Below are 13,206 nucleotides of genomic sequence, written 5' to 3'. Positions count from 1 at the left end.
CAGTGAGTATAAATGTATGAAACATGCACGCATATGCGCATGCATATTGTAGGTAAGATGGAGACAGTGTGCACCTATATTAAATCTATCAACATATGATGAATTTTGCAAACAACCCATTAGAAAGATATATCGAAGAAAAAATTAACATAAGAATATCCCAACCGCTTAAGAGTGACTATGCAATTATACAGCAGTTTAATTAGAGAATACAGATTACTGAAACCAACTGGATATATGGAAGGAATCTGCACAGTAGGATACAGCTATACAAATTGGAATTTGCGCAAGAGTAGCTTCAGTTTGGTTTGTGAAAATTGCCGGGGTAGCTTACCATAAATAATTAGGACTTCTGAGTTACGTACATCAACAGAGGGAAAAATCAGCTGGCAATTTACAGTGTACTGTGGTAACAGCTTTGAACATACAGTGAATTAATTGCTGGGATGGAGGCAGTTTTTATGGGGAGCAAATCAACTTTAAGACAGACTCTTTCCTTACACAGTTGATCTGCCACATATTTTAAGATACTTTTTCTAGACTTTCTAAGGAGATAATAATGTGGACATCAGGAACACAGTGGTTTGCAAAACTTTTGTGATCAGACTGGGGCACAAATTCATCAAGAGAAAAAGTTGTTCAGAAGACTGGACATTTGTTCTTGAGTAAAAAAAAGGAAGAGTAAATCCCATAGGCTAATGTCACAGATACAGGTTTTACTTTTTAAGTTTTGATGATTCTATAAACATGGAGATTACTCATGTTGTTGGAATGGATAAAAGAAAACAGTGCCTTACAGAAATACTAAATGTAAGAAAGTCAGTGCATTTAAAAATACATTTTAAAATATATTTGGTTAAAGACTTAAGTATATAAAAGATTCCGCTTTTTATTTTACTTCTAGGAGAATTCAGTAAGTCTGATCCACATTCATTCCAGCTACTTCAACATCTTTTTCTATGTACAGTATAGAAAGTATCCCTCAATTTATCTTTAGCTGGAGCAACCTTAAAGTTCATATTTTTGTCATTTATTGCATTAATCTAATATCACTTCCTAGCCATTTGATCAACTTATCTTAATTTCTGTTCCTTTTATTTCTGCATTCACTTCATGTGACCAAGGTTGTCTCTTACATTACCCATACATAGATTTTAATTTTTAGTTTTATAAGAACCTTTTATTATGCAGGATTAGTGTCAGCTTCTGCTGTTTGCTTTAAGAAGCTTTGGTGCAGTATCAGGAATCACTGCAGAGAGCACCAGCAGCAGGAACCACTGAAACAAGGGATTTGAATTTATTCACTCTTCTGAGGTGCCTTCGTGTGCTATCACTAGGGTCCAGCAGCACGCCCCTTGATTAACAAGACATTGAAACTCACTATAAAAAGTGCACAAGCCCAGCTTAAAGCTGTGCTTAGCAGGTCACGAGTCATTTCTGGGACGGTCACTGCGACAGCAGCAGCACCGCTCCCTTCTTCCTCATCTATCTCATCCGAGACTCCACAAGGTCAACAGAACCCTGTGCCGATTCCTGATGCAGGCTGACATTTACCCCAGATTTTGTACAGCGTACCAGTTGGTTTGGCACTGAAGATCAGTTTGTCTAACATATCCTGCATGAGGTGGACGCCTTATTCTGGCATTCATCTATTTCTGTTCAGTAGTTCAGCACAGAGCCTTTAATCAGTCTGGATTACACAGAGATGCATAGTGCAATATGCCATTCACTGGATACTATTATAATGACCAAATTTCTGCTGTTCCAGGCAGGTTATTCTTATCAGTCCTTTCCGAAGTGCCCCAGTATGCAGCAGCATCTCTATTCAAGAATGATCAATACACTCTGTAATATTTTCTTTATGTTGAATAATAGATGACACAAACTTATGTTCATCTCCTGACATATGATGCTAAATAGATGTGTCATACATTGGACGTCTTCCAGTCTCAACATCACCGTACCTACTGCACACTTCATCTAGCACAGATGCTTTCCCATTTCCATTTCCTGAGTGTCTTTCTGCATGCTGTCAAAGCTCCTCTTTCTTTTTCACATTGTCACAAATCCTTTTGGTCCATTGTATATATCACTGTTGCAATGTAATGATTCCAAACCCTGCCATGCAGTTCATTTGTTTGCAATATACCACATTCATTTCTAATGCAAGCAACCTCATGCTCCTTTTAAGTCCATGTCATTCTCTCTGTAACCTTGAAAATTCATAGATGGTCTCTCTTCTTTCTCTGCGTGTACATTATGCGAAGTTACAAAATTCTTTGCTGGCTACAGTTAAGGTACTGTTACACTTTCAATGCACTTTTCCAATCTGTTTGTAAGCTATCTTTTCATGTTAAGTGTTTGCCTGCCATTTCCTCAGTCTGTCTTTTTTTGGAAAAACAAAACAAACAAAAAAAAATTTGTCGGGGTGGGGTTTTTTTGCACTCCTGCTAATCAAACTCTTTTTCCATCTCAGCACAGGAATCTGTGACCCCTTGGGCCATTTTTTGATCAGCTTTTACTTGCAATGCTGTGCTTCTAGGTATAGTCAGTAAGACTGTGCATGTAGAAGGTTTTTATAACTATTTTTAAGTTTAGCAACTTTAGCCTTTCCACCTTTTCTGATATTTTAGGAGTCTTTGTTCTTTTAAGTTTTCGACTATTTTAGAGCTTCCCACTGTAATTACTCACATAATATTATGCTACAGTAGCTCAAGGATGATTGTGTAAATGTCTGAGTAGGATATTTCATGAAAAATGAGTTCTACAAAAACAGCATTGTACTTGACATTTCCATACAGAAGCCATTAAACAAGAGATTAATTCTTCTCTTTGGGCTCAGCACAGTTCTTATCTGTGTGAGTGATCCTATTGACTACAAAAGGACTTTTCATATCAGTCATGATTGTAGGACAGGACTCTTGTCTCCATATTTTGGAGACAATTTAAGGCCCGTTCAGCAACAGCTGCTTGTGGCATGGAGTGGAATATGTGTCCTGTGCCAAGTGGTCAGGTTCACACAGCTTGTTGCTCTTCCCACTCCAATGAAAACCAAAAAGCCATCCTGTTTGTCCTCTCCAGCACTCTTCCTGCAAAGCAACAAGTGTCAGAACATGTTGTGGAATAAAAAAGGATGGAGCAACATTACATGAAATATTTTTCCTTTATTTTTTTAAAGTAAGTGCAAGAAATATGAGTCTGCTGCTGTTCCAGTCGTCGTTTGGTAGTTTTGCTAATTGTAATAAATGTTTCATGAGCTAGCATCTAAATAACAAGGGGTTTCTTTACTCAGTATTACTGGAAAAAATCTACAGTTTAAAGTATCATTTGTAAGTATCTGCCAATTATTTTGCAATTTGAAGTCTGATTTCTTCATCTTCCATCCGATTCACTTGCGTGGATTGTCTTTTTCATGGGCCATTCACTGTGTCAAGAGAAATGCTCATGAAAGATATTGTACCTAAGAGAATTAGAGAAATACTGCATTTCCCCAGTGATTTCTGGGACTTCATTTCTTCTGCCAGTAAAGATTTAGTTATAAGCATTCTCCATGCAAGTCCATCTTTATAAAAGTACATTGTGTTTTGATTATTTAGAACCTGGAGTCACAAAGGGCATGTTGTAATTAGATTTACTTCGGTACGAATTGAAAATGTATTGTAGTAGTCAGAATCCCCAGGGGAAGGTTTCTAATAAAATCTCCATTGAATTTATTCATATGTGGAAAGAACAGTCAATATTTGAGGTATGAAATGTCAATAAAAGTAAAAAAGTATTAGCATTCAGTGTATGTTACAGTGCACAGCCTTGCCAGTTAGAATATCGCAGCTTGGTTTCACAAAGCTTCTATGTGCTTTTAAAAATATAATCTCTAAAGGAAAATAGAATTAGTCTATTAAAAACAGAGCTCCCTAGTCATGAAAATGTGTAGTTTAATATAAGATATAAGCTTTTATATATATATATATAAAAAACTATCTTATAAAAGTGAAGGGTAAAATATCCGTAATGTTTTTCGTTACCATGAATGCAGATGAGAGGATCATCTTTTAACATTCATGCGTGTGGGGATTCACTGGCATCCTAAGGGTGGCAGAGGCCACTCAGCCGTCTGCTTGCTATTTTATTTTCTCAACTGGCTTGGATAAAAGATAGTGTTATAAAAAGTGTTAAGGCAGAGAAAATATGGCAGAATGTTGTTCCATTTACTTGATGTCCTCTTTAACAAGCTTCTAACTTACGCATGGATTCCTGTGATACCTACCAGTCCTGAGTCCACTGCCAAATCCTAAATCAGTGGCAAAGGGTGAAGTTTTTGTTTGCCAGTCAGTTCTTCAGGGATGGTACCATCTGCTTCCATAGCCTCAAACCAACCGCCAATTGTAATTCAGAACAAAATTGCCCCTAGGTGGGATAATTTTCCCTCAGGGGCTGCAGTGTTACAAAGCACATGGCACAGGGTGCAGTTTCATGTCTATTCTCTGATAAGGAAGCACTGCCTGGAAGCCATCCAGGTCTCTCTGACGTTATGTGTCTTTTCTCTTGCTGACCAACCATCAACAGAGATGTCTTCCTTCTAGCCTCTTGCTCTAAAACTCATAAGGCGAGTGTTGACCTGCATTGATTGAGTTGAACAGCTGGGCTGGACTTTCTTCAGCCTGCTGTCTCCTTCCTGTTCAGTGCAGAGCCCTTCATATCCCCCTTCCACCACAACTTCAAGGAATCTGTTGAGCAACATTTAAATCCTGAGAGCTGTCAATATATCTGGTGCATTAAAAACATGGACGTCTTGGTAGTGAAAAAAGTAATCCGCTTAGTTTCCAGTACAAAATTCCTTCTTATACATTTAAAATGCACTTTTTGTTAATATTCTCTAGCACTAACTTTAAATATCTCATTTGTTTCCTATATTTTCTGTGGAAAAGGCTGAGTTAGTTTAAGTAAATTCATGGAATAAATGGAAACATGGGAAACATAGCAAATTGTTTGCCTGTGAGTTAGATTACCACTGTGATACAAAGTTTAGGAGTTTTAAATGCCGCTGTAGAAAAGCAGATATTTAACCCCCAACAGCTGCTCTGTAGCGATCTGCTGTCACCTTTCTACCTTTCTCTAGCCAGTACCTATGAGACTGACATGAATCGGAAGGTTTTGCTAACTTTCAAATGTGAATTACTTCACATGGAGTACTGAGACTACATTAAATACTTTGGCAGGTTTCCAGGGTCCCTTTCTTTTTCTGTTGTAGGGGTTTATTTAGTAATGAACAGAAATCGTTTGGTTTTTTTAAAAAGGAGTTTGTGCATGATTGTCTACCATGCTCTATATCTATCTACATGTCTATCACATTGCCTCTTTCTCATCTAGAGTCCATTATGGGGTGAATAAAGGTAAATGTTTGTTTACCATACCCTTTGTCTACGCCTTCCGTAGCTTTGCAATTGTGGAAGCCAGACCACCTACGTTCATACACGCACACAGTCCAAACATCTTCATTATTGCTTGTATTGTTTTATTCATCCTTCAGGTCTCCTGTAATGGCTGGAGGTCTATTTGCCGTTAACCGGAAATGGTTTTGGGAGCTGGGAGGCTACGATCCAGGATTAGAAATATGGGGAGGAGAGCAGTATGAAATCTCCTTTAAGGTAAGTCGTCAAGTTACCTTATGTGATGCTTCCTTACTTGTTTTGTGCAAGACTCGTGATCGTGATGCTTTCATTTATGCTGGCTCTAGCTAAAATTTTGTTAGTACAATGCAACTTTTTTCTTCAGGAATTCCCACTAATTTCACAGAGAACTATGCCATAAACACATCCTTCGGAAGCCGTACAAAAACCACACTGAGTACAATTCCCTCTGAAAATGTGGTAGCTTACCACTACCGAAGAATGAAGTTCTACCTTGTTCCTTTCATCAAGTCTTCTCCACTTACCTTCTCTCAGACACTGTACTTATTTCATGCTCAAGTGTTGAGCTCAGCTCAGTAAGACAAGAGAGAACTAATCCAGAAAAAAAGAAAATTTTGTAATTTTCTGCCCAGATCAAGAAGTTTAATCATCTCTGGGGGTAGGCTCCCCTGGAGTCACCTCAGGGAAATGAGTGGAAATGGAAAGAGAAAGTCGTAGGAAGAAGGACCCCTTTCAGTAGGAGTGAATCACCAGATCAGCTCAGCTGCTATGAGTTGTTATTTGCTGGCCAAATTTTCAAAATCAGACTATTTTTAAATTCATTTCATAGAATCATAGAATCATAGACTGGTTTGGGTTGGAAGGGACCTTAAAGATCATCTAGTTCCAACCCCCCTGCTGCGGGCAGGGACACCCTCCACTAGACCACATTGCCCAAAGCCTCATCCAACCTGATCTTAAACACTTCCAGGGAGGGGGCCTCCACAGCTTCTCTGGGCAACCTGTTCCAGTACCTCACCACTCTAACAGTGAAGAATTTCTTTCTAACATCTGATCTAAATCTACCCTCCTTCAGCTTGAACCCATTACCCCTTGTCCTGTAACTACACTCCCTGATAAACAGTCCCTCACCATCTTTCCTGTAGGCCCCCTTTAGATACTGGTAAGCTGCAATTAGATCTCCCCGGAGCTGCCTTTTCTCCAGGCTGAACAATCCCAACTCTCTCAGCCTGTCCTCGTAGGAGAGGTGCTCCAGCCCTCTGATCAGCTTTGTGGCCCTCCTCTGGGCTCTCTCCAACAGCTCCATGTCTCTCCTGTACTGGGGCCCCCAGAGCTGGACGCAGTGCTCCAGGTGGGGTCTCACCAGAGCGGAGTAGAGGGGCAGCATCACCTCCCTCGACCTGCTGGTCACGCCTCTTTTGATGCAGCCCAGGACACGGTTGGCTTTCTGGGCTGCAAGCGCACACTGCCGGCTCATGTTGAGCTTCTCATCAATCAATACCCCCAAGTCCTTCTCCTCGGGGCTGCTTTCAATCCATTCCTCGCCCAGCCTGTGGTTGTGCTTGGGATTGCACCGACCCACATGCAGGACCTTACACTTGGCCTTGTTGAAGTTCATGCGGTTCGCGCGGGCCCACCTCTCCAGCCTGTCAAGGTCCCTCTGGATGGCATCCCTTCCCTCCAGCGTGTCGACCACACCACACAGCTTGGTGTTGTCGGCAAAGTTGCTGAGGGCGCACTCGATCCCACTGTCCATGTCGCCAACAAAGATGTTGAACAGTGCCGATCCCAGTACCGACCCCTGAGGGACGCCACTCGTCACCATTCTCCACTTGGACATTGAGCCATTGATCACAACTCTTTGAGTGCGACCATCCAGCCAATTCCTTATGTACCAAGTGGTCCATCCATCAAATCCACGTCTCTCCAATTTAGAGACAAGGATGTCGTGCAGGACAGTGTCAAATGCCTTGCACAAGTCCAGGTAGATGACGTCAGCTGCCCTTCCCTTATCCACTGACGCTGTAACCGCATCATAGAAGGTCACCAAATTGTCAGGCACGATTTGCCCTTAGCGAAGCCGTGTTGGCTGTCACCAATCACCTCCTTGTTTTCCATGTGCCTGAGCATAGTCTCCAGGAGGGTCTGCTCCATGATCTTGCCAGGCACAGAGGTGAGAGTGACTGGCCTGTAGTTCCCTGGGTCTTCCTTTTTACCCTTCTTAAAAATGGGGGTTATGTTCCCCCTCTTCCAGTCAGCGGGAACTCCGCCGGACTGCCAGGACTTCTCAAATATGATGGCAAGTGGCCTGGCCACTTCATCCACCAGTTCCCTCAAGACCCGTGGATGCAACTCATCAGGTCCCATGGACTTGTGCACCTTCAGGTTCCTTCTTGAACCTGATCTTCCCCTGCAGTGGGCGGTTCTTCATTCTCCCAGTCCCTGCCTTCTGTGACCTGGGCAGTGCGGTTCAGGTATTTGCCAGTGAAGACTGAGGCAAAGAAGTCATTGAGTACCTCAGCCTTCTCCATATCCTGGGTAGCCAGGTCACCCGTTTCATTCCGGAGGGGACCCACATTTTCCCTCGTCCTCCTTTTCTCACTGACATACCTATAGAAGCTTTTCTTGTTGTCCTTGACATCCCTGGCCAGACTAATTTCTGTCAGGGCTTTGGCTTTCCTAACCTGCTCCCTGGCTGCTCGGACAGTTTCTCTGTATTCTTCCCAGGCCACCTGCCCTTGCTTCCACCCTCTGTAGGCTTCTTTTTTTTGTTTGACTTTGCCCAGGAGCTCCTTGTTCATCCATGGGGGCCTCTTGGTGTTTTTGCTTGACTTCCTCTTTGTTGGGATGCATCGCTCCTGAGCTTGGAGGAGGTGACCCTTGAATATTAGCCAGCTGTCTTGGGCCCCTCTTCCTTCAATTATTATTGATTATTCATTTGAATAATTGTAATAACAAAATATATAGGGAGTTTTCAAGTGCTCAGATTATGTACAACCAGCCATCGTATATCTTCATGTCCTCTATGTCAACATGTGTATTCAAATCAATTACTTGGATTTTACATGTCGAGTTGATAGTCTTGTTACTTTCTGCATGTAAAATATGCATTTGCATTAGTTTGATGAGGACTAACATTTCTAATTTTGAAAATTGAGTTTATTATGTTCCAGTATACCCAAAGACAAAAGAACTCCACATGTAAAGATTTTCAATGACTTGACAGAATTTCATGACACAGATGAATTGAGTCAAGCATATTTGGATAAAGCTTGGAACTGAAATTAGAATTCACATTTAGCTTCAGGATCTTTCCAACCTACTTCCAAACTCCGACAGTGTAAAGCTCAGTAAATAAATTGAGTATGTCAGCCATGACTAATATCATACATCTTGCTGCATCTGAGTTTCAACAGTGATTAAAACAATAGAGCTGAGGCCATTCTGTTGAACGAAACATACAGCATGACCCTACACTGGACTGCCATGCTGTCTTTACAGGAGTTATCAAGAACAGCAAAATGGTTTGTATTAACTGTGCTACTCTGATGTTTCTCCAAATCATTTTTATACCCCAGCAAAATAAAACTCGAAGGCAGGGGAAACCCAGTAGCTAGACAGTGTATTTAGAATGTATTGATTTACCTTCTGTCCATTTAGGTTGTTTCAGAGGCAAATATAAGTAGTCACTAGTAGCCTCACAATGGTCTTTGACAGGTCACCCAGGATTTTATTATCCTATTTCAAATATTCCTTTTATTTGTCATCACAAAGAATATACTTGTCATGGTCTCCAGTCTTTGTATAGAAATGGTAACAGCACTGGAAATTGAGATACTAGATTGTCCCAGTGTGTTTTGCTCAAGTGATAGATCTTTTTTGGAGGCGGCTGTGTCACGCTGGATCTCATTTCAGTCATATCTCCTGATTCAAGTCATTAGTATATACTGACCTTAGGGTCCCTGTCCTTTTTTATTAGTGTTAAAAGAAGAAAAAAATACTGTGTAGACATGATTACCAAGTAAGAACAATTTTCTGTTGGAAAAATTTAACAGATACAAGTTTTAAAAAGACGACTGCTGTTTTGTTTGGAATGACAAAAAATGGGAGAAAAACCATGGAGGCGGGAGGGAGAAACAGAAAGGACTGGGGTTTATCATATCAGAATCACCAATATCAGCTTGGCAAAGATTTCTGCTTCAACAGTTTCTACTATAGCTATAGATTCAGTCATCTTAAAACTTATTGAAATGAGGACACATTAGCCAGACAGTTTAATCTACCAGCTTTATTCACAAAACTTGCCATCTCTCTGTTATTCACAAAGTCAATGAAAAAAACAGATGACAAGCCTGGTTCAGTTTCCTCGGCTGCTTGAGTGGGTCTGAAACTACATCTTACCTTTCCTCAGAGTGTCCACATCTATGGCCTGTGGAAGTGTTGTAGGACGGGTGCCCTGTGTTGATGCCGTGTCTCACGCTAATGATATTTTGCTTGGCAAGTAATTATTTGGAGTATCCTGCCTCAAGAACATCTCTAACCACCAGACATTTAGCTGTTCTCACTCATTTGTTCTTTGACTCCATTAATTCTTAAGTATTTTGTATAAATGTGACTGGTTTTCATTAAAAAGTTGTAAAAAGCAGCTGATTTGAAATATCTCGTAATTGTGGAAAGTTCATATTTAGAGAACTGTTTCAGGCTGAGCTTTAACCTCAGTGGCAGACGTGGTGTTCCTTTTATGTTCTTCATGTATCATCTTGTTTTTAACTTTGAGATTAATTTCTACAAAAGCTGCTATATAATGGTAAATAAGTAAACATTCTAGCTACTATAAACAGAGACCATGCTGATGACACAACCTTCCTAGTGTCAGACTGGAGATTTTTGTGGCTAATTCAAGTACAGCAATGTCATTATGAGGGGGTGCATGCCAGAGGGAGAGCTGTCATGTGCTCCCTGAAATGAAGTAGTGTCTGGTTCATCTCTGTAGGCTGGAGTGAGGAGTGTTCACAGATCGTTTCTGGTCCTCTACTCAGCGATGCATTTTAAACTCCGTGGATCGACAGAGTACTGTAACCCTTCTGCTTAGCATGTTAACAGTAGGGCCAGGTACTATCGAATAGACAAGCTGTGGCGTTAATTAGCGGTACCAATGTTTTGATGCAAAAGTAAGGTTACAGGTATGTTAAGGAAGATTTTTTGCAAATGTGTGTGTCAAATATCATGTTTATATGTCCAAATTCACTGGTAGCAAACATGGAATCGTGTTTAAGAAGCAGTATATTACTGATATTCTCCGACCTAATTTTATTTGGAGAAGAATTTCCTATATGTTGCAATGAAAGTTCACCCCACAGAAACATCTGCACACCAAGGGGAAGAGATCACTTGACAATCAATATCCTATTAAGGAAAAGCATCTTCTCAATCAAAAGCCTCTGCATTACTGTACCAGAGACATCCAGCCACATCCACAACTCAAGTTACAGAAGTGTTTGCTACAAAGCAGGTGGGAAGCCATGAGTGCAAAGTGTGGGCTTAGAGAGTCAGTGAAATTGGATCTTTCACAAAAGTGTGATGGCTAGACCTGTGCTAGTCAAGACTCAATAGTTTGTCTAAAGTCCTCTGACTTGAGGAATTATTAGCTGCTTCATCATGAACTTAGTATCAGCTACTCTGCTCTGCTCACTGTAATGTTCTACTGCACTTTGCAAACCCCAGACAGGCAATGATTTAAAGTCTGGTGCTGGATCAAGGGCCATCATGCAAGCTCAAAGGAATCACTAATAATAGCAAAGCCATAGTGCTTTATGAGTTCAAGACACTAAGACAGAGTTCAAGGACTGATTAAAAATTAGATTAGCAGGACCAGTGGTTGCCTGGGGAGTCAGGCAGCAGTTCCTGACAAGAAGAGGTCAAACCAAATTTAGGAAAGGTACGCAGGCTGGGAAGCTGGGAGGGAAAGTGTCGATTTTGATGTTTCTCTCTGGCTGTTTCACTAGATGTGACCTGAAGTGACAGACACCAGGCTTCAGTGCAGAGCACGGTCCTAACCAAAAGTCTTTTTCTGAGGGGCAGGTTGCATTATCTCATTGTACAGGGACAGAAGGTGGGTGGTGTGAGAAAAAAATACATGTTTGGGGGGAAGGGTGTTTGACAGAAAAGAAGGATACTACAGAGAGTGAGTCTGCAATGAATCTAAATTTACTGCAGTGTAACTCAATAAGTTTCTCCAAAATGCAGTACGCTTTATAATGTTTCTGTGACATTTGGAATTGTGCCACAGCAGGAAAGGAAACTTCCTCAAACTTCAGGCATAACTATTCCAGGTGCTGAGTTGTCAGAAATACAGAGACAGGTTAAAAAAAAAAAAATGCTGCTGCTTAAAAATTTGCTTGACCTTTATTTCCTTGACTACAAACCCCAACATATCTCTCTCTTGTTCTTTTCTTGCTTGCTAACATTGCTGCCGAGGACAGCCGCAAGTGCAGCACTGGGTTCTATGCTGATTAACTGCTGTTTCCAAATCAGAGCACATGCATGCACATTCAATGGATGGTGAGGCAGCCACAACCCATGTCTCAAAATATGGCCTCTTCATTAAATAGTTTCTTAGATTAACTTTTACGTAAGAAATAATGTACAGCATTTTAAATTTTTGGCAGCATAACCTCGGGATCAATTTTTTAATTAAAAAGATGTATGATAGATATCTTGCTGATGATACTGTTCAGCGTGTGCTAGACTTGTGAAAGCTGGCAAAGCACTGGAACTGACCTGATTAATAGCATCTCTTCTCAATAACCAGGGATGCCACCACTTAGGAAATCCTAAATTTAAATCTGTTAGGCACAGTTTAGGTAGTAATCTCCAAAATGTAGACTAGTGAAGGATACTCATTTCCTGTGTTTGTTGAAGATCCTTTACACTGGACGTTCCTTAGGCATCGTAAATTATACCTTAACAAAAATGCTAATGGTGATGCCCCCTAGTCATTTTGAAGCTAGTCATTTGTATCTAGAGTTGTTTTATTGTCATCAATGCCGATGCATCTTCCAGATTCTCTTGATCCCTGTTTCCCACCACACACCTCCAAGTCCATTAATCCCTTTCTTTATCATCATTATCACCATGATTATCAATTCCCTCCACTGCTGGCAATCTTGGAAGGAGATAGGGAGTGGGGGAGCATTACCACTTGTCAGTGCAGTTGTAATATATATGAAGAACTGACAAACATGGAATATTGCCACTTTTCTCAGAGTTTTAGAGGTGTCAGTGAGTATTGTTGAAATACCCAAAGTCATCAGTTCCCAGTTTACATGATATAATTTTAATAGCCCTGACAGGAAATTCCACTGCACCACAAGTGAATAGTTTTGCTGTTTGTGAACCCGTTGACTACAGATTTGCAGTCAGTGATACTATTTTTCAATTTTTTCTTGCATTTAGTTGGACATTGTCACTACATGGAAAAGTTCACAGGAAAGTATTCTTCTTTCTCCTTTTCTACAACTGCTAAATCTGTTATTTTGGCTTATATTTCAGGAAGAGTGACTGAAAAATCTCATAAAGTTTTTATATTCTTATTTTCTACAACTTTTTCAGCCCCATTGTGGTAATACATTTCTCCTATTTGTAGTCCATCCCTTTTGCACAGTGCTGAGAGCACCAAGCTGACAGCTTTGCATGACATACTTTATATTCCTCTTCTACCAGTTTACTGTTTGTTTGGTTTTTCCATCCATTTCAGTGTCTCTCACTGTTGTCTGTCTTGTTACTGACTCTCAGCAGC

At 40.7% G+C, this 13,206-nt stretch overlaps 1 protein-coding gene across 2 annotated transcripts in view; it reads left to right on the top strand.

Moving 5' to 3' along the window:
* Nucleotides 1-13,206, top strand: part of GALNTL6 (polypeptide N-acetylgalactosaminyltransferase like 6) — a 490,185-nt gene that overhangs the window by 430,484 nt on the left and 46,495 nt on the right. For both annotated transcript variants that reach the window (XM_054825417.1, XM_054825418.1), the window contains exon 7: nucleotides 5,528-5,645. In XM_054825417.1, coding sequence (XP_054681392.1) covers nucleotides 5,528-5,645 — 118 coding nt within the window. The remainder of the gene's footprint in view (nucleotides 1-5,527; nucleotides 5,646-13,206) is intronic.

This window comes from Grus americana, chromosome 4 (assembly GCF_028858705.1).
Source record: "Grus americana isolate bGruAme1 chromosome 4, bGruAme1.mat, whole genome shotgun sequence".
NCBI lineage: Eukaryota > Metazoa > Chordata > Aves > Gruiformes > Gruidae > Grus > Grus americana.
Note: the sequence above shows the minus strand (reverse complement) of the source record. Positions and strands in the feature narration are given on the sequence as shown.